The 27,748-nt window shown below is 43.9% G+C and overlaps 1 protein-coding gene across 11 annotated transcripts in view; it reads right to left on the bottom strand.

Annotated features, from left to right (window-relative positions):
- LOC146867905 (uncharacterized) overlaps positions 1–27,748 on the bottom strand; it is a 1,103,481-nt gene that overhangs the window by 437,035 nt on the left and 638,698 nt on the right. For all 11 annotated transcript variants that reach the window (XM_085608614.1, XM_085608620.1, XM_085608616.1 and 8 more), the window contains one exon: positions 12,920–12,974. In XM_085608614.1, the coding sequence (XP_085464740.1) occupies positions 12,920–12,974 (55 nt within the window). The remainder of the gene's footprint in view (positions 1–12,919; positions 12,975–27,748) is intronic.

Genomic DNA, 27,748 nt, shown 5'->3' with positions numbered 1-27,748 from the left:
GATTCACGAAGACCAATGTGGTTCCATTCCACACAGAAACATCATGTGTAATCTAAGAGGGCTCTCACTGGTCCAGCATAAGCCGAAACTGAGGGATGACCACTATGATATGGCATTGCTTGATACAGAACAAGCATTTGATTTCCTCTCGTGGAAATTCCTATGGCAAGTTCTGTGGAAGGTGGGTATTGGGGAGGCCTATATTAAATGGGTAAAACTGCTATATGAGGAACCCGTGGCGAGGGTACGGATTGGCAGGATGGTGTTGCACCACTTCTAGCTATACGGGGAACTAGGCAAGGCTGCCCACTATCACCATTATTATTCGCATAGGCGATGGAGCCCCTAGAGTGTAGATTGTGCTTGATATTTCTAAGTTGGGGAATAACAAGCAGGGAGACCACACATGTGGCTCCCTGCATGTGGATGACGCACTGGTATATCTGCGGCAGCCAGAGTATTCGGTCCTCATTATGTTAGCAGCCTTGGCAGAATTCGGAGAGGTCTCCGGGCTTCACGTAAATAGGGCCAAGTCTAAACTGTTTCCAGGGGGCACACTGGGGGATGCCACAACATAATCTCCCAGCACTTGGACTCCCCTGGGAGGCCAACAGCGTGAGGTATTTCGGGATAAGGATAGCGAGGGAGGCACAGACGTTCAAACCACAGAATGCTTAAAGGCCCCAAGTCTTCAGTGAAATTCTGGAACACTTTCCGGCTGTCCTTAATGGGCAAAGTGGTGCTAGTAGAAATTATTGTTGTGCTCTGCTGTCTCTACAACTTTCAGGGAGCCATGTTCGAAATCCCTAGAAAATACTTTGTTGAACTAGAGAAACTAATTGTCGAACTGCTCTGGGCATTGGGCCGGAGAAGAGAAAGCCTGGCTACCCTCAAGCGTATCTGGAAGTGTGGTGAGCTGCTACTACCCAGGTTGGAGCTATACTATCCTGCTGCACAGCTACAGCATGCAGTGTATTTGCTCGACAAAGGGGAGAGCTAGGATAAAAGGTTGCTGCATGGCACGTGTGGAGGGATACCTCTGCCCGAACCCCTGATGTTAGGGGCGGGGGCACCAGACTCAGTCCTCTTTGTGGCAAGGCAGGTGTAGGGGTTGGGAGGAAGCGATCCAGCAGATAATATGGCGTGCTCCCTAAGCACCAGACTTATCCATATATGGTCTCTATGCCCATTCACACAGATAGCGCAAACAATGACGGCAAGCGGCGGGCTGTGACACATTGCGGGAGCTTTATCAAAATGACAGATGTTACCCTGGCAGATGTGGTCAAAACGTTTAATTTGGTACCTGGACAAATCTTGCAATTTGCTAAAATAGAAGCTGCAGCACGTGGTATCATGTCCCAGAAGAGGCACATGACAGGGGGTCGTAAGTTAATCTCTGTGTATAGAGCACTACAGGAAAATATCCCACTTCATACACTACCTGTCCAGGGCAGATGGCAGGCCTGGGTGAACCGTTTACAGACAAGGAGTGAGAGGGCATCCACGAGGGGTTAGAGACTACACGAGGTTTAAATGAATACAATATCATGTTATACATCAAGTTTATCTCACCACAATATACTGCATGCTATCTACCCGGGGTGAGCACCCACCTGCCCCCGCTGTTTGGCTGACAGAGCAGACTTTGTGCATATGTTATGGTGGTGACCCGAGCTGGACACATACTGGCAGGCCATGGTTGATAAACTAAATGTGGGGAGTCCCCAGGAGCATTGCCTGTTGGGGCTGATACCGACACGCAAGAAGAAAGGCATTAGTAGGAGGTTCTTGGTGCTGGGGCTGGTTCTCGCTGAGCGCAGAGTGGCTATCCGTTGGATGTCCAAAGCTGGATGCCCAAAGCTGGATGTTCAGAAGTAAATGAATGGATGAGGGATATAACTGAATGGACAATGCTGAAGAGAGCCGCATGCAGAGTACAGGAGAGACAATAAGCTAGCAGATGATTTGCAGGTCTGGGCGGTGATGCTCATTGAGTTACTAGAGCCTCTGGGCGCTAGGTGTTCATGAGAGCCAAACTGGACAGTGTTGTAAGATGTGAATGTGACAAGTGGTCAGGGCCTCGAATGGGGAAGGGGCCAGGGTGAGTAACAATGCTGCAGCGCTGGGCGAAAAGAAGAAAACATACAACTCTAGAGCTAGGACTGGCTACTCCTGAGCCCGGATCCCACAGTCCCTCTTTGTCTACCCTGGAGAAGGTCCATTGATGACTCTTATGCAGCAGTTGCAGTTGCAGTAGGGCAGGGGGTGGAAGAAGTTGGGGTGTTGCATTTTCTTAAATGGCTATACAAATTTATGCTACAATTTTCTTTTATGCAGATTACATCTGCTGAACCTGCCCATTTGTGCATGGTCTCCCCCAGATGTTTGCCTTCTGTTGCCAAACCTGTTTTTGTTGGCATTGCGACTCCATGCATTTTTATTCTAGCCAGTGCTAAAGTGCTGGTGCTCTCCCCTTTAAACATGGTAAAATTGGTCTACACCTGATTGGCACATTTAATTTACTAGTAAGTCACTAGTAAATGGTACTACATGTACCCAGGGCCTGTGAATGAAATGTTGTTAGTTGGCCTGCAGCACTCTTGCCACACACTAAAGTAGCCTTTTTTAATCATGTCTCAGGTGCTGCAGCCAGTAGTGTAGTTTTAAACTGCCATTTCGACCTGGCAAAATAATTTTTTTGCTAGGCCTAAACCTTCCTTTATAATACATATGTCACCCCTAAGATAGGCCCTATGGGCAGGTTGCACTGTATTTTAAAAGTAGGAGATGTGTACTTAAGTTTTACATGTCCTGGTAATGAAAAACTCCTGAAGTTGTTTTTCACTAATGTAAGGTCTATCCCTCCCAGAGGCTCACACAGGGTTACCTTATTACATTTAATAAGTGCTAACCTTTGATTGAGTTCAGATAGAAACATGGTGTTTACACACAAATGAACTGCAATTTAAAATCCTCTTTAATGGAAAAGTTGGATTTTAAGTCACAAGTCTGAAAATGCCACTTTTAGAAAGTTGCCATTTTCTTGTCCTACTAATATATGCCTTTTACCACTGCCCTGGGTCGCATGACTATGAATGGCTCTGCTGTTACGGTTGCTGTATTTCTCCCAGACAGTGACACAAAGGGGACCAGATGTGGTTAGGTAAGGCCATCCATCCAGGAAGGCTGTGGGCGGAGCTGTTCCCTGACACACTTACACTTCAAAGGGCTTGCCTCCAGCACACACAAAGGAACCTGACAAAATAGTCTTTTGGCACTCCGGACTTCTTGAAGCCTTGATGGGGAAAGGGAAGAATTCTCCAGAACCAGATGTGGGGGTAGTATATGGAATCTGGCACCAGGTATACATAATGGACCCCCAGAGCCACTCTTCAGTATGCACCTGAACCTGTACATTACGGAAGAAGGACTGCCTTGCTCCGAGAGGACTGCTTGAGGCCTGCTTTGCACACCAGAGGACTGCCTGGCTGCTTGCTTCCAGAGGACTGCCCCGCTGCTTGAGGACTGCCTTGACTCCCTGAGGGCTGCCCTGTTCTTGAGGACTGACCTGTCCTCTCAAAAGGAAGACTGGACCTGCTCCCTTCATCCAAGATAACCTGAGTGACTCCAAGGGTTAGGTGGCTGACCTCCTGTCTTAGCTACAGGGACACAACAGGCTCCAGAGGTCTCCTTGCAACTGCCCAGCTGACCTGCTGCAATGGACCTGCCTGAGCCCTGCTGGCCTCTTCTGGAGTGAGTTCCTGATCCCCAAGAGGTGCCTTCTGAGGTCCTGGAGCCTTGACTGGCATGAGTTGAGCTCCTCCTGTGAAGAAAGTGGAAATCCTGAAGCTTTGGGCTCTTCGCAGCTGCGAACAGGCCTGTTCACAACAATAAGCAATGCAAAGCTCCGGTGAACCAGACTTTTCGTACTACAGCGACCACCAGCGATGACCGGCACTGAGAGGTTTGCACTTCACGCTACCGCAATCACAGCCCGTGACAATGACCATCGATGCAGCCTGATCGGCACTTTGCACTACAGCGACAACAACCCGCGCTGCCCGGTCTGCTCTTCACTCTACAGCGACGACCATCCGCGATACTTTTCCTGCTCTTTGCGGCCTTTTCCAATGGAAATGGTACTCTTTTTGTCAGACTTTCAGAAGGTAGATTTGTCAGTGGGACTAACCTGGCCCCTGTACCTGACCCGCGCTCCATCCCAGTCTGTCTGTAAATGTGACTTTCCCCTGGTCTAGCACAACCAGATGAATGTAAGAGGAGCTTTGTGCTTTTAGGTGCTATATCAACTTAAAACCATTAAATTAAATATCTCTAGTTCTACTGATTTGATTTTTGTCATTCTGTTATCATTTTATGTATAAAAAATTACTCTATCTTCCAAATTGGTTTGGGATTTTTCTTGTGTTGTGTTTTCACTTTATTACTGTTTGAGTTCTGCATAAACACTTTACCTTTTGCCTCTAAGTTAAGTCTGACTGCTTTGTGCCAAGCTACCAGAGGATTAAGCAGGTCCTTCGTGACTGGTCCCCTATTGCTGCTTCGCTGCCTCTGGTCAATTTTGTTTGAACTATGTTTACTGCTCAACCTGTTAGATTTTGCTTGCTCACTCTGCTTACTGCTTGTTATTGCCTGCTTCCATTTGTTATAATCTTCCTGTTGTCATTGCCTACTTTCTCCAGTTTTAATTATTATTCTGTTGTCATTGCCTGCTTTCTCCTGTTGTACTCTTCCTGTTTGTCATTGCCTGCTTTCATCTGTTGTAACTTTCCTTTTGTTTGATTGCCCCCTCCGCCCGCTTTCCTGAAGTTTTGGCCCTCGCTCTCCCACAGGCCTCGTCCACCCTCCTCCCAGCTATTTAATGGAGGCCACAGCAAAGCTGCGCCGCCGGTGCGCCAAAGGCAAGCTGCAGTCTGCGCCTGGACCGTGCCCAGCACAAGGAAACCTGGCTTTCCTGCTACCCACAGATACATCGCTTGTGATCTCCGAGCACAGGACCCCAGACTCTGCAACAACTCCTGACGCACCTTTTCACAACCAACGGCAGGACATTTTTCCTACTGGCACTGTCTTTACTCCTGCAACACTGGAGCACCTACATGCACCACGACCACCACCACCACCACGCCGACGATGACTACTTCAGAACAACTCCACTGACTCTTCTTGCTCAATGCACAATCACTCTGCATGCATGCCACAGAGATCTGGGACACCGCCAACTCCCTCACCCCAATGTCATCTTCCTCACCGAGACCTGGCTCAACCCTGCATCTGACCTAATTCAGCAAAGCCCGATTGCTACAAGATAGCACACCAAAACCAACACAAACCAAGGTTGCAGACAAGTTAGAGGAGGAGCAGGCCTAGACACACCTGATTTTTACAAACCATAGGTTATGAGGAGTTCTGAATATGTGAGCAAATGAGGTGACCACTGAGTACAGGTGGTACATTATGTTTCACAGGACACCTACAGCAGAGGCACGGGCTGGGAGGGAGTGGGTTAGGGGCAGTCACCATTTGGGTTGGAACGGGCTGCTCTCAATATTGCATTATGTATATTCTATTACTATCCTTTGATGTCAACTGCATTTTTTATAACAATTGATGTGCAGTGCATATTGACATTTATATTCTTAAAATAGTGAGCCTTGAATTGTGATGTTTCTAATGTTGAAAATTACAATAAACATTTTGTTTAGAAAAAACAAACAAACAAGGAGGGAGAATCACCATCATCCACAAAGAACCATCCACTGCCCCAACACCCGCAAATAACACCACCCCGATCATGGAACACCTCAACTTTCAACTCCAAAACGATGGCAAAGGCACCCTCACCTACAGACCTCCAGGACCCGCCCCAGCTTCTGCTATGCCATTCACAAATTTATAGCCCTGCCCGCCATTGACTCCAAACACTACATCGTCCCCGGAGACCTCAATTTTTACCTCGATGACCTCAACACCAACACCACCAACCTCCTCGAAAGCATGAACAATATCGGCCTCACTCAACTAGTCACCAACCACACACACATGGCCCCATATTCACAGCCAGCAACAGAGTCAAGTACAGCCATGTCACCAAGCTCACCTGGACAGACCACGCCATTATCCAGTTTCCCATCATAGGATCCCCCGGCACCACCACAAATGGCCCAGCACCCCACACCACAGATGAAACAAAATATCACAGAGACAGTATACTGACGCCCTCAACACCACTTATCCTGGCACTGCAACCAACCAAGAACAGGCTATCAAGAACTTCTCAGCTTGGATCACAGATTGTGCCAACAGCGTAGCCCCTGTCAAGTCCACCAAACTCGAGAGATCCTCCAAACTGGCCAGTTGGTACACTTCAGAACTGAGATCCACAAAACCCAACTGCAAGCGACTGGAAAGGAAATGGCACAGCAGCACGGAACCCACTGACCAAGCAGCATACAAGACATCCCTCAGCCATTACCAACAACTCCTGAAAGAGATGAAAAGGAGCGCCCTGGCCGACCGCATTGAAGTAAGTTCTAACCACAGCAAAGAACTCTTCAACATCGTCAGAGAGTTCTCCAATCCCTCAGTCACAGAAAACATCATCACCCCTTCTCAGTAACTCTGCGACACCCTGGTGGACTTCTTCTATGACAAGATCTCCACCAGCTACAAAAACTTTGAACCCCAACCCACCACTGCCAACATCCTCAGCCTCCTCAATCCACAGATGCAAACCCTAAGTACCTGTTCACTACCTGGGACCCTATCACAGCTCAAAACACCACAGACATCATGAACTCCGTCCACTCAGGAGCACCCATGGACCCCTGTTTCCACCCCATCTTCAACCTCGGAAGGAAGATGATCAGTGATGAGCTCACCACCATCTTCAAAGCATCTATCACCACGGTACCCTTCCCCGAAGAATGGAAACATGCAGAAGTCAAACTCCCTTCTCAAGAAACCGTCTGCCGACCCTAGGGAACTCAAGAACTACCGTTCCATCTCTCTGCTTCGCTTTCCCGCCAAAGTCTTCGAAAAGGCCATCAACCACCAACTCATGGAACACTGGAGAACAACAATCTCTTGGACCAATCGCAATCCAGATTCCAACCATAGCACCGAAATCGCCCTGATCGCTGCCACCAATGACATTAGAACCCTCCTTTACCTGGGAGAAACGGCAGCCCTGATCCTCCTCGAACTCCCTGCAGCATTCAACACTGTATCCCACCACACCCTTATCAAGAGGCTTCACCACATTGGAATCCTAGAAACACCCTCAAATGAATCGCCTCCTTCCTCACGGGAAGAACACTGAGACTGTGCCTACCACCTTTCATTTCAGAACCTAAGACTAAATATCGTTTCCTATGCCGACGACACCCAGCTCATCCTCTCGCTATCAGAAGACCCCTCTACTAGGATAGCCAACTTCTGCAGGTACATGACGAGCATCGCCACCTGGATGAAAGACAACTACCTAAAACTAAACACAGACAAAATGGAAGTGCTGATCTTCAAGAACAACAACAGACTGTAATAAGTGCCTGTGTTATTGTTATTACAGTCTGCCAAATGGTGACGCTGTTTATCTAAATTGATCTCATTTTATCGATGACCACAACAACAGTTGGTTATTAATTAAATATGCATTGAAAATGACTAATACTTGCTGTCCAAGCTATTCTTATAGCTTCGGGGGCCTGAAATAGTCTGAATTGTCAAACTTGTAGAAATGTGAGGGTTAGTAGTTGTCTTTGTAGTGTAATGTGCAGTGCTGGTCACGGGCAATGGGTGTTGCAAGCTCCAGACGAGGGACCTGGCACTTATTAATATTTTTCTTTTTACAAATGAAGCACTGATTAAAATTCCCATTCAAAAACATTTACAAGTCAACTGGTCCCAATCAATAAATGGGCGCATGGGGAATATGACGACCCGAATTTTCGCACTGACCGTTGGCTTCTAGGTCGGGGGGGCTACGCCAGGGCACTCTATACAAATCCTCGCAGGATTGCCCTCACGGGTCCCCCGGCAAGCACAGTGGAGGTTTGGCATGGCGTGAATAGAAAATGAGGTTGGCATGGTATGCTCACGAAGGCCACACCACTTTGGGAGCCAAACCTGTTGGGACAGCTTAGTAAATGCCCAGGTTTTGACAAATGGGACATGATAGGCATATCTATAGTGGGGGACATGTGGATGGGGGGTAGGTTAGCCACAATTGCAGATCTTTAGAATAAATATCACCTAGCACAATCTGAGGCCTTTCGCTACCTACAAATCAGCCAAGCAATCAAAGCACCTATGCCCAAAGATGCCGCTCTCCCTGAGGCCTCTCCACTGGAAGACAGGCTTATACTTGACCCCATGCACAAAAAGGCCATATCTCTCACATACAAAAAAACTAATCAACAATCGTCCTGACCCCTTAAGTCGTCTACGACGACTTTGGAAAGCAGATTTGGGAGACCTAGAAGATGAGGACCGGCGTGATGCCCTCTCCCAAGGAAGTGGCTATCCCTATGAGATTGCGCCTTGTTCAATTAAAAATCCTGCATCGTATATATTTGGATGCTGGGATTTTGGTTAAGATAGGAAGGAGGACTGATCCCCTGTGCCTCTGGCCGTGTCGCCAACCAGGAACCTTTTTTCATGTTCTCTTGGATTGCTCGGTGGTGCCACAATATTGGAACAGGGTCACCCCGCAAATGGAGAGGGCGGGTGGTAAATCCCTCGTGCCTCCCCTCAACTGTGTCTCCTAAATATCTGGGAAGATACTGATTTGACGCAAGTTGAGCAAACGTGGGCTTCACTTGGGTGGGCCACTGCTAAGCGTAACATTGCCCAGAAGTGGGGTGTGGGAACGGTTCCGGCCCTACGCGATTGGGCAGTTGACATGGACAGGGCAATGCTTGCCGAAAAGGATGTCTTCAAACATAGGAGATGCCCCAGGAAATGGGACTACAAATGGGGGAGGTGGAACAGATACAGGGGTACCATTTGCCAATTCCCCACTATAGAACTACAACGGGAAAGGGGCAGAGTGCTGGAGGTCTCTGGGGTGGATGACATGCCCCCTCCTAGAACAGAATGAGGTAATCACATGTTGGGTATCGGGGAGAGTTCATCTTATCTGGGTGAATGTAATATGCACTGTATGGTCTACACATTGTATATGCCGGAACGACTTGATCTGATGGGATGGTGGGGTTTCTACTGTGTCTCCCTGGTGTCAAATGTATTGGAAAATGATACGCGTATGCTGCGTACTGCTATACTGTCATTTAGCTGCCTTATGTTTCTTATTTTCTGTCATAATAAAAAAACGTTTATTAAAAAAAACAATTTACAAGTCAGAATCTTCTAATAAAAGACATGTGGACCTATTAACTCAATACTCCTATCATCTGAAACCGGCCACTGGAAGGAACTGTTGGGATGGGAATAGCCCCTACATAGTAAACAGGTGTGTCCTGAGTGCCCAACTGTATGTGAAACAGGTACCCTAACTCTTATTTTGGCTCTGGTTTCATGCTAATATAGTGTGAGCCAGAGTCCTAGGCCTGTCCTCAACAATGCAAGGTCCAGGACCTGAACTCTGACTGGAGCAGCACATCAAGCTTGCCCTCATGATAAAAACCAGCAACCAACATGAATAATCAATGCATCTTTGGCAGCCAGTGGTTTTTAAGGAGTATTTGCTGTGGCAACTTTTTCTAATCACTTCCATCTCAAGGTCTTAATATTATTGTAGGGTTAGGAAACGGTGGAGGGTGATGCCTTCTTAATTGGTCCACGTCAGTGGATAATCAACATCAAGAGCATTGCTCAGAATGAAATTACTTGTGTTGTTTTTATTTCTGACAGACAAAACAGGTATAAATTGTGAGAGGAAAAGCAACAAGCCGACACGTGTTTCGCCCTAGTGGCCCATTGGCCTTGGGCTTTTTCAAGGCTAGAGTGATTAGAAAACCAAGAATAAGTTGAATACAAAATGGGTGAGAAAAGTGAGAGAGAAAGAGAGAAAGAAAGAGTGTGGCAGATTTACCAAGAGTGTTAGTTTGGGGAAAAGGGAGAACGGGAAATTAGTCAAGGGAAAACAGATGGTGATAAGGGAAGAGGAAATCGACAATGCAAGGCAAGAGATAGAAAGAGGGAGAGAGAGGGAAGAAGAATGCTATGATTCTACCATATTAGCAATGTGACAATGCACTCAATAAGACATTTGTATTAATATTGTGCCGATTATTTATTTATTCGCCTTTCATACTTTGTTTTATGTTAAAACAGAATGTCGCCGCTAATAAGCCTTATGTTTGATCTTTTCTTTCTTCCTTGAACCATCATGTCTTTCTTATCGTCTCTCTCTTTCCCCTCGCATTCTTCTTCCCTCTCTCTCCCTCTTTCTATCTCTTGCCTTGCATTGTCGATTTCCTCTTCCCTTATCACCATCTGTTTTCCCTTGACTAATTTCCCGTTCTCCCTTTTCCCCAAACTAACACTCTTGGTAAATCTGCCACACTCTTTCTTTCTCTCTTTCTCTCTCACTTTTCTCACCCATTTTGTATTCAACTTATTCTTGGTTTTCTAATCACTCTAGCCTTGAAAAAGCCCAAGGCCAATGGGCCACTAGGGCGAAACACGTGTCGGCTTGTTGCTTTTCCTCTCACAATTTATACCTGTTTTGTCTGTCAGAAATAAAAACAACACAAGTAATTTCATTCTGAGCAATGCTCTTGATGTTGATTATCCACTGACGTGGACCAATTAAGAAGGCATCACCCTCCACCGTTTCCTAACCTTACCTTTTCAATGGCTCTTGGGTGTAGCCATTTACGAGGATTGTGCCACATATAAAATTGGGCCCTAACAACTGTAGCGCCGTAAGTCCAGAACTTTCCACCCATACAGCTTCTCTTAATATTATTGTATTTGATTCGTACAACCATGTTTATCCCAAATGTACACTCAACTTTGTCAGGGTAGCGGTACCAAGTAGTCAAGCTACGACTGCGATGAGTTAATTTTCTAAAAATGCCAGACCACAAAAATGGTTTCATACTCGAAAACCCAACAAATAAGAGAGAACTATAATTTACACCCACAGAACAATTACAGCTCTTAGGGCATCCAGTGTCAAATCCCAGTGTCCTGTTAATGAAGTCAACAGAACACTGGTGGTGCCTGTTAGAAGTAGGCGACACCATAGACAATTCGGTGGGAGGCCAGTTACTGCTTCAATGGGTTTAAAAAGATGGTGGACGTCTGGTCGTATATTGTGCCGGAAACCGCTTTCTTTTGATGCAAACAATTTGCCCTGATAAAGGACAACTTCTATATTGCACACAGCCTCCAAGCACACCAAACTCAACCCTAAACACACAACAAACTAAATCCACAACGGAGGACGGCCGGACGTGAAAGACTCCAGCTATGCGACTGGACCCATGTCACAAGGAGATGGTCAGTAGATCGTTATTTCAGGGTTAAAGGTGAACTATAATTTCCGCTGCAGTCAAGTCTCTTCATAAGTGGTTAAAGGGGCAATAGCCACCAGCCTCTATTAGCGGAGATTCACTTTCGGAGTACCGCCCATCATTAGCAAGCATATTCTTTGTTCTGCTAGTTAACATCAAAAACATGAAGCACCCTCAGTGGACTCACAGAATGTCGATCACACACAGGTAAAAATCATAGGGAGGGTCAAAGAAAGTCAATCATGGTTATGCTTGAATGGAGCCGATGCACAATCTATGGGTTCTAGATGGTCATTAGGCTACAGGAATAACACTTACAAAAATGTTCAGCAAGCTATGGAAGGATAGCAGTAGGAAGGTAGCAACCAGGAACCAAGGGAAGGGATCTTTGTCAATATATTGGGGACAGATGTATCTGCCTATACATCTATCAACACTAAAATATCGACTATCACTAAAACGTCACGGTAAGCATGCACGGGTAAGTATAGATATACTACTCTAAATCCACATCTACTTACCTTGACGATACAGTGCATATCAATATTAAAAACTCAATATTTTGGTACAATAACGCCAGGGAGTCAATAGTTCTTCGAAGAGTGGTCTGACCTGTGCTACTATGAAATAAGCACAGATGTGGGTCGGTTTATCTTTTTCTGAGGGGATTTACCACACAAGACACCTCCGAATCTAAATCCTCTCTAGAGCTGTAATGAATACCAAAGAGGTCTGTGAATCCATATCACCGATCACAGCTGAAGATGCACTTATTGTTAATTGAGAGCTTAGCAGATTGTATGATTACGATATCAGAGATCAGTTAGGCCATAACATTTCAGTGAGTGGTGAATATCTGTTTAGAGTTTGAAGTCAATATGTATCTATTTATGCTGTGCAGAAGGCTTTCCACAATATTCCCTGAAATGCATACAAGTTGATCTCTTCTAGAGGGTTGATAAAAACATGTTGATGCACACTGATCAATTAAATAATTGGAAATGGCATAGAAGCAACTTTTCGAAATGGAATTCAATTCGTAATTGTGGTACTGATTTTTTTAATTGGGGGTTAGTGGGCAGAATATCATATTGTTTTAAAGCCTCACAAGATGGTCCTGAGTTCCTGGAGGGTAGGGAGATAGTTCAACCTATGTGTGTAGCCAGTCCTAAAATCATTGTAGCTGCTCTTATTAATCAATAAAAAATTGATTAAAAATAAAATGCCTTGATCAAAAATAGAAATAGATATGCCAAAGTATAGGCTAATCCTTTTGCGTGGAAAGTTTGCAAAGCTGGTGACAATATTTGTTCTCTTTATTATTGTCGATATGAAAGCTTATGAAGCTTGGATCTGAATGTATATGTTACATCCCCAGAAGTGGACACATATATTCATTACTTGCAAATACAAACCTTGTGTTCTTTGGTGAAATGGGACAGGTGTCCAAAGGATGATACCTTCACGCACCTAAAAACAAGAGAGTAAACATGTTTAACAAGTCAAAGTAACAACGAGGCCAGAGATACCTAACACACCAACTTAAAGCAGAAGCTGCACTGGCTTACATATTCAGGCTTCACCAAAGGTAGTTGACAAAAATATTGCATTAAATCTGTTAAGAAGCAAATATCTGACTGATTTCACCTGATACAAGTGTTTAAATTAATCTTCCTGGTATTGTATCTTTTTTGGATCAGACTCACAGGGCTTACATTTCATTGCTCAAATGAGTTTATTCAATACATCTTTGAACCACAACTTGCAGATCTTCCCAACAACAACAACCTTTACCTACAATTTTACAGTCTGCCCACCACCAAAACAGGAACTTTAACAAAATGAATACATATTACAGCTTACTGGAACTTAAAATGAGTTACTTAATCTAGAAACGTTTTTAAGTGGACTTATTTCTTCATTTGTCATTTAGTGCACAGACTACAACCAAATTAAAAACAGCAAGTAAAATAGTAAACGTAGGGAACCTATGCTACCACATCGGTTCTGTTATGAGCTTTGAGAACCGGGGGAATCACATTCATTAATTTCAGTGCTTAGTTGAGTTGTATATGAATGTGACCCATTACATGAATGATGACTTGGTCTACAACATGCATTTGAGCTGTATATATTTTTTTACTTATGATATAATTGTGGCTTCATAGAAATGAAATAATTCTTTAAGCGTGTTTGAATACATTTTTTTATGTATTAAGAAACCTATGTTATAATTATGCTTTACAGTGCCTTGTTTAAATGCTGAGCTCTTCCCTTTTGGTTGCTTTTCTTACTTGTACGTATGAGAATTTTCGATTTGGCTACTAGTACTATTGTTACTGATGTATATAGTATTTATACTTGATGTTTCTTTTGAGTGTTCTCTCTGTACATTAGTATTTTTGTATAGGTGGATATAATCCTCAGCAAACGCATGAAATACATGTTATTGTGCATATACTATAATGTGGGTAACTGATTTTCTTGTTATGTTCTTCTGCTGTAGGATCACTGTCTGGTAATTTGTATTAGGCCTGATGAAGTGATAGACATCACGAAACACGCACTGGCCTATTCAGAATGACTGATTAATTTGCAGACTGCTTTAAAATGTTCGCCCCTTGCTTCTTTTGAGAGATATGTTCATTGCATACCTGTGGTGGCAGATGGGTTTTTGTGAGGGAGCAGAACTGCCAGTCAAATTGGGCGTATATGCCACTATTGAGTGACTAGACTGGAGTAGTGTAGCGTGCCATAGAGTGGCACTATGTGGGGTGGAGTGGCGTGGAGTGACAGAGTGGAATTGCGTAGAGTGGGGTGACGTAGTGAGGCGTGGCATGAAGTGGAGAGACGTAGAGTGGCATAGAGTAGAGTGACAGGGTGGAGTGGCATGGCATGGAATGTCGCAGAGTACAGGGGCAAAGAGTTGGGTGAATTGGAGTACAGTGGCTTAGAGTGGAGTGGCAGAGTTTGGTGGACTAGAATGGTGTGGAGTAGAGTGGAGGTGAGGTGAGGAGAGTGGCATAGAGTGGTGTGGAGTGGCATAGAGTGGCGGTGCATAGAGTGGTGTTGAGTACCATAGAGTGGCATTCTGTGGAGTGGAGAGGAGTGGCATAGAGAAGGTGGGCTACAGTAGAGTGGTGTAGAGTAGAGTGGCACACAGTGGCGTGGAACAGAGTAGAGTAGAGTGGAGTGGCATAGAGTGGCGCTGTGTAGAGTGGAGTGGTGTAGAGTAGAGTGGCGTAGAGTGACAGAGCAGATTGGCACAGAATGGAGTGGCAGAGTGGCATGGAATAGAGTGGCGTGGAGTGGAGTATAGTGGCATGGAATAGAGTGGCATAGAGTAGAGAAATGTAAAGTAGAGTGGCGTGGAGTAGAGCGGCATGTAGTAGAGTGTATGTGCATATAGTCGTGTAGAGAGTAGTGGCGAAGAGTGGAGTAGCATAGAGTGTCATAGAGTAGGGTGGAGTCGAGTAGACTCGCATTAAGTAGAGTGGCAGAGTGGGTGGCATGGAGTAGAGTGGAGGTGTGTAGAGTGATGTGGAGTGGCATGTAGTAGACTGGAGGAGCAAAGAGTGGTGTAGAGTGGCAATATGTGGAGTGGTGTGGAGTAGAGTGAAGTGGAGTAGAGTGGCATGGAGTATGTGGCCTAGAGTAGAGTGGTGTAAAGAAGAGTGGCACAGGGTGACGTGGAGTGGTGGGGAGTAGACTGGAGTGGCGTGGTGTAGATTGGCATGGAGTGGCGTAGAGTAGAGATGCATAAAGTAGAGTGGTGTAGAGTGTAGTGGCACAGAGTAGAGTGGCATAGGTAGAGTGGCATGTTGTGGCGTACAGAGGAGTGGATTGGCATAGAGTGGAGTACTGTAGAGTTGAGTTGTATTTATTTATTTACACATTGCAACATTGATCCTTATGGATATCACGGCGCTAAGGAGAGCACACCTTAAGTGAGGTTGAGGTACTGCGAGGGGGTCTCTAGGTTACTAGTCAGACATTAGGGAACAGATGTGTTTTTAATTTCTTCATGAATGCCAGGTAGTCGTCGGTAAACTGAAGTTCTAGTGGTAGTTCATTCCAGTGAGTTGCTGCTAGGTGTGAAAAGGAGTGACCCCCTGCCCTGGTCTTCTTGATGCGTTTAGTTTTTGTCTGTGCCTGGAGGCATGACCTCAAGTTCCGTGTGGGTATGTAGAATTCAACTCTATCTTGAAGAATTCTGGGGCCCAGATGGTGTAAGACTTTGTGTGCATGATCTAACAGTTTAAATTTAGCCCTTTATCACGTATGGAAGCCAATGGAGCATCCTCTTGCATACTGATGCCGAGCTGTACTTGTTCTTGTTGCACACCAGCTTGGCAGCCGCATTCTGGACCATCTAGAATCGAGTGAAGAGGTAGTCCGCCATGCCCACAAAGAGTGAATTCCCGTAGTCCAATTTGCTTATGAGCAAGGCTTGGATGATGGTTTCCTACACTCTGAAGGGATCCATAGAAACAGTCTTTTTTAGCAATTTTAGTGTCCCAAAGCTTTTCCCACAAAGTGCACGGACATGGTCTATCATGGTTTGTGTATTGTCAACAAGAATGCCTAGGTTTTTTGCAACCTGTTTGGGTGCAGGTGAGTTACCTAGTGATGAGGGCCATCAGGTTGCGTTCCAGACGAAATGTGGTCCTCCAAAGAGTAGAATATCTTACTTGTCTGCACTCAGTTTCAGACAGTGGTCAGACATCCAGGCCGCCATTTCAGAGAGGCAGCTGGTTAGTCTGATCCTCGTATCTTCGTGTCCATCAAGAGCAATCAACAATTGTGTGTCGTCTGCATAAGAGCAGATACTGATTCCCCATTTTTTGAGGACCTTACCCAGCGAGGACACATAGACATTAAAGAGGGTAGGACTCAATGAAGCTACCTGTGGGACATCATACTTAATGGGTTTTGGGTTTGAGGAAAAAGTATAGTCTGTGTTCTGTTGCTTACAAAGGAGCAAAGCCATTAAAGAGCTTTAGAATGTATACCCTTTCCAGGAGCTCCTGTCAGAAAGTGTTGAAAGCCATCGATAAATCCAGCAAGAACCCAAGGCAAGATCACGCCAGGTCAAACACGGGCACAGACTCCGTAGTTGTTTCTGCTATGCCAGCCAAAAGATTTTTCCTTTTTGAAATCTGAGGATATGATGTCTCAATATAGAATTGTAATTAACTTAGGCAGAGCGGCTTTATTCATTGCATGCATATTTTAAATCATTTCTTGATTCAATACAAAACGGGCATTTTGTTTTTTTAAATAGAGAGCTGGCGCTATGATGTTAAACAACCAAAATACCCCGGACAGTCATCATGACATGCTTTTATTTTAGTCAGGAGAGATATTGTCATATCTTTTCAAGGCATATAACAGTAGGCACCTTATGTCTGAATTGAAGGTGAAACATTCAGATAATGCATTATGCTGCTATTTATATTTATAATTGTGTTGCATTTGTCAGTTCATTTATCATGCAATTATTATGGTTCACCAGTGACGATTTCTGTTTAAATGACACCAGTCAAATAGCTGCAACCAGCATTTGGTCACAACAACACAGTCTGTCTTCGATGCCTATTCATATATGGGTGTGGGGAAGGGTTATTTAACCTGGAAGTCTGATGGCGCCAAATAGATTGATAAAGGCTGCTGCGTAGCCGAAACGCGTATCTCAGCTAATGTGGGGTCGAGAGGGACCTAAACCACAATAAATGAGCCCTATTCCTACCTACCTCGAGTACGTGCCTCTTCTTCTTTGATGGAGTGGAATGTTTCTTTTGATATATATATAAAACCAAGATCCCAAGGCAAGACCACGCAGGGTCAAACACGGGCACAGACTCCGTAGTTGATACAAACAAAGTTTATTGCATGTTTATGTCAAGGACGATACATTTTGACCATTTTCCCCAGTCACTTCAAAGAAGTCTGGCCACACTCACGCATATAGTTAAGTAGATTTTTTATTGTACAATCCATAGGATCATGTTTGAAAGGGTTCAGACAAATACCCTACGCGTTTCGGTCTCACGTAGACCTTTATCACGGGTAATTTTCACAGTTACAACCTCAGGTTTTAAAATGAGCAGCTTGGCAACATCACTTCCTGTTGCATTGCCCCGTGGCATTGTGGTATATGTAGTGTGCCAAATTAATTTATAAAGTGCTGAGTGCAAAGAACAATTCCTAATTAGTGCAGTGGTAGCCGTGTATCTAAAACTTTAATTGTTTGGGGTAAAGGCAAGATTAGGCCAACATAAATCAGTTATGTGTAAATAAACTCAGTTCTGTGTATATACAGTTTATACCCCTCCCAGTCACCGAACCTACACTGAAAAATTAAGTTGAAATGAACAGCGAAGTGGAGACTGTAAACAGTATTCACTCTATGGAGAGAGTTTACCCTATCGTACACTGTTTGCAGACAGTAAAACGCTCATGAGAAATATAATACAGAGTATTAAAACTTATCTACTAAAAACAGTGCACACTCTATAGAACACTTGGCAAAAAGGCACTATTCACTTAAAATAAGCAACTTCTGAAGGTGCTAAAGGTTATACAACCGTCATCTGAAGCAAAACAAGCACATGTACACAGCTTAATTATTGGTGCACACAGTCTTCTACGTTATGTAGAAATTGTCAAGCTGAGATGATTCTGTCTAATAACTCAAAGCTGCCTACAATCCTTAGTATGTTGTCTGTAGAATCTTTGACCTGTTTCAAACGTTTTCTGCAGAGCCTAAAACATGTGTGGAACATGCTGGACACAAGTTGTGAACTGTCTCACGCACACAGTGTTATCTTCAATGCAAACATGTATAATGTGTTCACTACCTCTACACTCCTATAATGCATTATGAGCACATGCGTTTTGTAAACACTTACACCCATCACCCGTACCCAGGCTGTACAAACTAGGTAAAAACAGTAATATGGTTTCTACCAGTCACTATGTAAACTGTAAAACAAACTGACACCCTCACTGATGGATGTCATCTGTGATGTCATCAATGATGTCATAAAACATGTAATGAGTGATTTAATATGTAAGGTCATAAGCAGTGCATGGCAGGGACACAAGTTACCGCTAGCTCTGCTAGCTATAACGTTACTTTAAACATTGGGTTTTTTCAGTCAATTTCTAAGACTTTTTTAAAAACAGAAACAGATCTTTTTATCACACCTAACTATAATGTTACTTACTTTAATCTTTAGTTTTTTTAGTGAATTTCAGGGGCTTTTTTTTTAAGGTAAAGTAATTTTTTATTTCCATAGTTTAAGCCAACCCCCCATCGAGCACGGCGCTTGGCTGTGTGCAGCGAGGGGTTGGTTACAGGGCCGGCCTGCAACCAGGCCCTGCGGCAAAGTCCCCACAGACAGTCAACCCCACGCTGCACACAGCCTTTGGCCATGCACAGCCAGGTGTTAGTAACAGTCCCACGCCCTTGGGCAGGCCCTGTGGCTAACCCATTTGGAGGCAGCCACCCCCCCCCCACTCCACCAGAGGCAACCAACCTGTGCTTGTGGTCGTGCGTGAAATACCCATTGACTCCATGTATAACATCCCAAAACACATCTGAAATGCCATAATTGTTGACAATACTGTTCATGGCGGGGCAAGAGTAATAGTTACTCTAGGCCACAAGTTATAGTTACTTGAGATAACTATAACTTGTGAATTTCAGAGGTTTTGTTAGTTTCAAATGGTATTTTAAGGTAACATTTTCATCTAACTATAAAATCTATTTAACCTTTGTTTTTTCATTGAATTTCTAAGGATTTTTAAAAAATTTAAAATTAGATATTTTTGCAATTCCTAACTATAACACCACTTTATCCTTTGATTTTTTCATTACATTTCTAGTTTTTTTTAAAACGAATGTAAGATGTCCATCGCAATGCACTGAGGGAGGCGCTGGATGCAGAGCCTGGCTTGGCATTGTCTATTGTGCTGTCCCTGCCAAAGCTTGCTGCACCTGCCCCCCTCCTCCTTGCCCTCCATTGTCCAACTCCATGCCCCTGCCCTCACATTTGAGCCCTGTTTGGCAGTTATTCTGCCACTGCCCTTCCCGTCTGGCGTGCATTGTTATCTTACTGCCCATGCCCACCTCCTTCCTGACCTCTTTTGTCCAAGTCCATACACCTTCCCCCTTCCTCCTGCCCTGCATGGTTCAATGTGCTGCCACTGCTCTTAAGTTAGCTTGCTGTCCCTGCTCCCGCATTCTGCCCTTCGTTGCCCAAGTTTATTCACCTGTCACTACCCTGCTGCTGACCCTCAGTGCTTAGCTTGCTGCCCCTACCCTGCTTCCCTCCGCCTTCCGATGTCGGTGTGCATGCCCCTACCTTTTGCCCACTATGTTTCCATGGAGCTGCCACTGCCCTTCCTATCTACTCTGAGTATTCAAGTTGAGCTGCCACTGTCCCTCCTGCCTGCCTAAATTGGTCAGATGGGTGCCACCTGTCCCTGCCCCCACCATCCTACCTTCCCTTGTCCGAGTTCCATGCCCCTATTCCCTCCCTCCTGTCCTCCATGGTCCATTTTGTAGCCATTCTCTTCTGCCCTTTCTGCTCTGCTGTGTTGTAAATGCTCCACCTGCCCACCCTGTGTGGTCTGTTATGAAGCCCCTCACCCTCTTCCCATGCACTGTTTTCTGTGTCCATCCTCTAACACTCCCTTCTGCCCTCCATGATCCTTTATGCATGTCCCTGCCCCCTCCCTCTTACCCACCATGGCATTGTGCTGCCACTTACCCTTCTGCCTGCCATGCATGGCCTTTTGTGTTGCCACTGCTCCTCCCACCTGCCATGTGTGGTCAGCTTGCTGCCCCTGACCCCCTCCCACCTTCCCTATGTTGTTCGTATGTATGCCCTTATAGGCTCCCTGTTGTTCTACATGGTGTGCATGGTCAGCTTGCTGCTCTGACCCTGCCATCTTGCCCCAGCCCTCCGTTTCCATGTGTGTGCCCTTATCATCTCCCTCCTGCCTTCCATGGTCGCTTGGCATGCCCCTGACCCCTTCCTCCTGCCCTCCATGGTCTGCTTTGCTGCAACTGCCCTAACTGCCTCCCCTGTATGGGCTTTTTGCTTTCCCTCCTGCCACATGGTTGTCCATGTGCATGGCCCTGTCCCCTTCCTATTGTTTTCTATGGTCTGTTGTGCTGCACTGCCCTCCTGCTTGCCCTGTGTGGTGTATTGTGCTGCCACAACCCTTGGCGCTTACCCTGTAAGGTCATTTTGGTACCCCTACCACCTCCCTTGTGCCATCTATTGTCCGAGCCCATGTCCGTACCTCATTAATTCTGCCATTCATGGTCCATTGTTCCATACACGCCACCAAAATTCTGAAAAGAAAATCGAGGGAACTGTTTTTTCCCATTAACCTACATTGCAAAAAGAATATTTTAGGTGGGAGACAGCTAAAAGAAATCCCTTTTGGGCTTAAAAAAATTGGGAGTCTCCTGCCTGAATCAGGTCTGGTGGCATGTATGGTTTTACTGTTACTGCCTCTCCTTTCTACCCTCTATGGTCCGTAGTGCTGCAACAGCCTCTCTTGCCTGCCCTGTATGGTTTGGTTTGCTCCCCCTGCCCCCTTCCCCTGCCCTCCATGGTCTGTTGTGCTGCCACTGCCACTCCTGACTGCCCAGCGTGGTCAACTTGCTGCCTCTGCCTCCTCCTCCCTTCCCTCTATTGTTCTAGTCCGTGCCCCTAAGATCTGCCTCCCCATAGTGTTCTAATGAACAACTAGATCGCTAACAGTCTGTATTTATTACAAAGTGTTGCACACCTGAAGTTATCTTGATGGAATCAAAACTGTAAAACCTATAGCATTCCCTTTGGAAATTATAAAAATGAGGGGGTCTTTTCCATAGAAATGAAGGCGAGCGATCTAAAAAACTACAAAGAGGACACATTTTCTGAGTTCTTAAAGAGCGACAAAAAACTTTTAATTATATGCAATCTTTAAAGAAAAAAATCCAGTTGATCACTTGATTATTTGTTGCACTTAGGGGAGAGGATGTGGCACTATGGCCAGAGCTGCTGACTTTGTCGAGTTTTGGCGTTGAGTTTGAGCACTGGCTCAACATCCTGTTATTCCAGGCAATCACTTAATCTCCCCATGCCTAAAACCTAAATGAATGTGTTCTCATGTAAAGCACTCTTCGGGTCATGTCTGCGATATATACAACTGTAACAAATAAAAATAAAAAATTATACGTTTTGCACACTTCTGTTATTGCGCTATACTTTGTCTACATTTGGGTGGCATTTGGGCTCTTTTGTCTCTGGTCGCAATCTTGGGACACTTTTTTGTTATGAAGCTCCCTAATTTCTTCATTTACTGCAGTATCCGCAATAGAAAATGCTTTCAATTTTCCACTTTGATTCCATCTAGATGGTGTTAAGATGCGCCACACCTTTGTCATACATTCAGAATGGTAGCATTCTAGTTGATTATTAGAACACTGTGGTAAAGCTGCAGTTGATCACCAGGTAGTTAACTGGCAGTCTGGTTTGAAGGTGCACGTTGCAGTCTGCATGTTGTGGTGTTTGAAATAAATAGATGAGGAAGATATTTAGGAACTCATTTAAAATGTTTCTTAATTGTCCCTTCTACTGCACTAGCCATAATTTGTATGACATATTGAACCCCCATTTTGTTTCTTTCTAAATTAAATGTTTTAACTTTTGCAGTTTGATGCAATAAAGAAAGCTTCAGGATTGCCACACCTTTGACATAAATAAGACTGTTAAGCACTCTAGTTGTTCTTTAGAACACTCTGGGAGGCTGCATTAGAACACTGGGTGCACAGAACTGAGAGGCTGATGCTTTTGGAAGTGCATGTTTTACTGAGAATGTCAGACTTTACTCTCACATGGCTGAGGAAAATGGTGTGACTGTACAGAATACATGCTCTCATTTTAGCTTCTGGACACTTTCCTATAACCGCTACGAGAAAATCATGAGAGAAAACAGTTTTGTCTCAAAAACGGTTCTTCAAATCTCAGCAGATGATCAGCATTTCTCACAGGGTAAAATCCCCTTAGAACAAACCTCAATTCCTAAAATTAGCATGGTACCATCTACAAATGGTTTATAATGTAAATATAATATATTGTCACCCTTTAAACGTGCTCTTTTTTGTGACCATCAAAACCAGCCATTCACTACAATGAATTTAACCCCCTTTTTGAGCATCCCAAACACCTTTTTAATTGTGAATTTCTCAAAGGCAGCTGAACTGACTTACGCCAACAGCCAAAAAGCTTGCTCTCTGGGTAAAGTTCTAACTTTCTGCCAAATTTGGTGTAAATCCATTAAGCTGTTTTTTCTATATAACTTCCCAAAATGTCCTATGGGAGTTAACATGGGAAATCAATGTTTTGGATCCCTCCTTTTTCTTGGCCTACACTTCACAGATCACTGCAAAACTTTTCAGGAACGAGCTGAAGGCCCCCAAAGTTATTACATTGTGATGGTATGCTTTTAGCTCACTGTGTTTACAGTTGTGACCACAGCATGGTTGTAGGAGTAAAATTGTGCATTACTGGTGACTTTAGAAGACTTTAATAACAATTTAGCCTCCTCAGCCTTGCTAACTGTAAAGTGGGATTGGTCCTTTACTTTATACAGAGTCTATTTATGCATAAATGAACGCAGAAATAACCACAAGTGGTTTCAAAGTTCACCATCTTTAAATTTTGTAGAATTCTTCTTCATTCAGCACTTTATATTAAGTTTCATTTAGTTGATGCATGACTGCACAAACTGATCACATTCTATGCTTATAAATCTTCTATAGTTCAATATGTATGTCAAGTAAAAAATTATCAATAAAGCAAGATTTGCACCAGCAGCCATGGATGACGGGTGGTCACTGACCACAAACTCAGTATGGTTAAAGTAACGTTATAGTTAAGTAATGTTTTAAACTCAAAACAACCACTGGAAGTCACCAGTTATAGTTATCTCAAGAAACTATAGCTCATGCCCTAAAGTGACTGTAACACACCCCCACCATGCACGGAGCTGTCATCAATGATGTCATCTCAGATATGTTGCGGTGATGGTGTCAGTGATGTCACAGAACAAGTCATGAGTGATGTAATATGGGTGGAATTAGCAGTGCATGGCGAGGGTGTGAGTTATTTAATTATATCCCTCCCTCACCCCCTTATATCTTTTTTTAACTTGTTTACGGGACAGGAGATAAATCCTTGAAGTCCTGTAATGGCCGCTGCAACAATTTTCTTCATGTTGCGGTCAGCCATCAGAAAGCTCGCTCCCGCAGGAGCGAAATGGACCAAGGTGATAAAAGCCCCCTAGCCCAATCAGAACTCTCTATTTTTTCAAGTAGTGTTCGTGTGACTCTCGCAAGAGTCCTTCAAACCCAACCATCAAGATACATAAATATTTCTTACATTAGTTCCTCAAAACCCTACTGAACGGATTTACACCAAATCACAAAAAGAACGTTATCTGGACCAAGATCTAGCTTATTGCTGAATTTGGTGTAATTCCCTCGAGCAGTTTTGGCTGTAGCTATTCAAAAGTCGCTATGGAAATTGCATGGGGATTTTGCGTTTTGGGACCCCCCTCATTTCTCGCCCCGCTTGACAAATCACCCCAAAACTTTCTATGTAAAAACGAAGCAGGGGTTGCTTTTACTCATTTCAGGTTGGCTTGGTTGGTATTTTACCAATTCAAAGCTGTAATACTGTGCCTAGAGTGGTAACTGGGTTTTGTAATTTTACAGCTCGGCATGGACAGCACTGTGCTTGTCCTATGCTTAAAGACTTTGCTGTAGAAATGACAAAAGTCATTAACCCTTTCAAACCCATTGTGGATGGCACTGTGCTAATCCTATGCTTAAAGACTATGATAGAAAAGCAGACATTTGAGGTGAGCAGATCAAGAGTGTCGCTCGTGTGGAGAGTGCTCTATACAGGAGCTGCTTTCCACCTAAACTTGAGAACTACCCAGAGTTCTCTGCCTCTTTCTTGCATATATATATATATCATGTGATCAAGACCCGATTGGGGGTTGAAACGCGTAATGGCGGATTTGCTTGGCTTGGAATAAATTGGAAATTGCACAGACTTTGGTGGTCCGCTTTCGTCCTTGAATGACTGGTGTTGGTGGCGAACTTTATATATATATATATATATATATATATATATATATATATATATATATATATATTTTCTACTGCCGGTCGCCAGTAGATAGTTATAGTTAGGACCATGTTTCCATAGGAAATCCGCAATATTCTATTTGGAATAACTTTGGCGCCGGTTGACAAATCCTCGCGAAATTTTCAAAATAGGTGGGGCGCTCCGCTCCTACCCTGAAAGTTTTGGGGGGATTCGTCAAGCGGGGGCTGAGAAAAAAGGGGGGTCCCAAAACACGTTTTCCCCATGCAATTTTCCATAGGGACCTTTAGTCCAAGGTACAGCCCGAACGGCTGAACAGAATTACTTGAAATTTGGCAGAGAGGTAGTCCTCAGCTCAGGGATGTGCCTTTTGCAGGTCTGGTGTCAATCTGTTCAGTAGTTCCTGAGAAAATCAAAAGTAAAATCATATATATATGTGGGCGGAGCCTAACCACACATCTCATCCTGAGATCTGATTGGCTGTCAGCACTTCATCCAAGAAGAGTTGGCAGCCATCTTGGGACCAATATACATGATAGCACCTCATTAAAAAGCATTGCAGTTAATAGAAGGTTTTAAGACTTTAGTTACATTATAAATCATTTGTTGATGGTACCATACTCATTTTAGGAATTGTGGTATGTTCTAAGGTGATTTCACCATGTGAAAAAGCCTTCTGCTGGGATATCATGATTGAGAGAAAAATATTTCCTCATGCTTTTCCCACAGAGGTTTGGAAGGTGATCTATAAGCTAAACTGAGAGCTTATTTTCTGTAAATTCACATTATCTTTCTCAGTCATGTGAGAATGAAGTCTGACATTCTCAGTAAAACATGTACATCCAACAAGGGCAGAGACTGTCAGTTGAGTCCTTTGTGTTCTACTGCAGCTTCCCAGAGTGTTCCAAAGAACAAACTAGAGCGCTAACAGTCCTACTTATGATAAACGTATGGCACACCTGAAGCCATCTTGCTTGGATTAAAGTGGTAACTCTTAAAACATTTAATTTAAAAAGGAACAAAATGAGGGTGTCATTTTTCCATAAAAAGTATGACTAGTGCTGCAGAAAGAAAAATTAGGGCACATTTTGAGTGACTTCTCAAATCCTCTGACATGCAGACTGAAACATGCACTTTCAAAACCAACAGCAGTTTTCCCTGGTGAGCAGTAGCTTTACTACAGTGATCTAATGAGCAAAAAGAGTGCTAACATTCTGAATTTATGGCAAATGTGTGACACATCTGAATGCCTTCTTGATGGAATCAAAGAAAAAAAACTGAAAGTATTTCCTACTGAGGAGACTGCAGTAAATGAGGAAATTAGGAAACTTCATAACAAATAAGTCTCCCAAGATGGCCACCAGAGACAAAAGAGCCCAAATGTAGCCCAAATATCACCCAGATGTAGCCCAAGTATAGCCCAATGACAGAATGTCCCAGAGTGTTCTTAAAAACAACTAGAGCGCTTACTGTCTTCATTATGACAAAAGTATGGCACACCTGAAGCTATCTTGATTGGAATAAACTGGTAACACTTAAAACATTTAATTTAAAAAGGAACACAATGAGGGGGTTCATTTTGCCATAGAAATTATGATTAATGCTGAAGAAAGAAAATGAGGGCACATTTTGAGTGACTTCTCAAATCCTCTTCTATTTCATTAAAAAATTCTGACATGCAGACTGAAACATGCACTTTTAATACCAGGAGCAGACTTCCATGGTGAACAGTAGTTTTACTACAGTGATCTAATGAGCAACTAGAGTGCTAACATTCAGAATTTATGGCAAATGTGTGACATCTCTGAATACCTTCATGATGGAATCAAAGTAAAAAACTGAAAGCATTTCCTACTGAGGAGACTGCAGTACATGAGGAAATTAGGAAACTTCATAACAAATAAATCTCCCAAGATGGCCACCGGAGACAAAAGAGCCCAAATGTAGCCCAAAATCACCCAAATGTAGCCCAAATATAGCCCAATGACAGAAGTGTGCAAAACACTTATTATTTTGTGTTTTTGCAGTGTTAAATAGTGCAGACTTGTCAGGTATTGGAGTGCTTTACATGAGAATTGATTACATCACACAAGAACAAATTCATTTTGGTTGTAGACATGGGGAGACTAAGTAATTTGACCAGAATCACAGAATGTCGAGCTGAAGCAGAAACTCCAACCTGGTTCCCCAGTTGCAAAATCTGCAGTTCTGGAAGTAACACCACATCCTCTCCCCTAAGTGCAACATTTAATCAAGTGGTCAACTGGATAAAAAAACATAAAGATAACAAATAATTTAAAAGTGCTTTGTCGCTATTTGAAAACTCAGAAAATATGTCCTTATTTTAGTCTTTTAGAGCACTAACCATAATTTTGATGCCAATAAGACCCTCTCATATATGTAATTTCTAAAGGAAATGCTCTAGATATTACAGTTTTGATTACATCAAGATGACGTCAGGCGTTCCACACTTTTGTAATAAATATAGAATGTTAGCAATCTAGTTGTTCATTAGGATACTGTTGAGAGGCAGAGGCCAGGGGCACGGACTCTGAAAATTGAAGGCAGGTAGGTGGGTGCAAAGGCAACAATTTAACCACACTGAGCAGGCAGGAGGGGCCGTGGAAGCACAACAGACTATGGAGGGCAGTGGAAAGGGGGGCAGGGGCAACAAACCAACAATACAGGACTTTCAAGAGAGGCTGTGGCAATGTAATAGACCATTGTGGGCAGAAGGAAGAGGGAATGGTAGTACAACCATACATGCCAACAGACCCGATTCAGCCAGGAAACGTCCAATGTTTTTAAGCTCAAATGGGCTTTATTTGATCTGTCTCCTGTCTACAATCTCCTCTTTTTCAATGTAACTCAAAGGGGAAAATCAATACCCCAGTTTTTTTTCAAAATCTCCCTCTAACCAAGTTCAAAATGTTCGCAAGTATGGTACATTGGATCATAGAAGGAAATGGGGTAGGGACATGGACTTGGATAACAGAGGACAGGAGGGACATGGAGAGGTGCACCAAACTGACCCTGCAGGGCAGGCATCAGGGTTTGCAGCAGCAC

The sequence above is a fragment of the Triturus cristatus genome, chromosome 1_2, assembly GCF_964204655.1.
Source record: "Triturus cristatus chromosome 1_2, aTriCri1.1, whole genome shotgun sequence".
Taxonomy (NCBI): Eukaryota; Metazoa; Chordata; class Amphibia; order Caudata; family Salamandridae; genus Triturus; species Triturus cristatus.
Note: the sequence above shows the minus strand (reverse complement) of the source record. Positions and strands in the feature narration are given on the sequence as shown.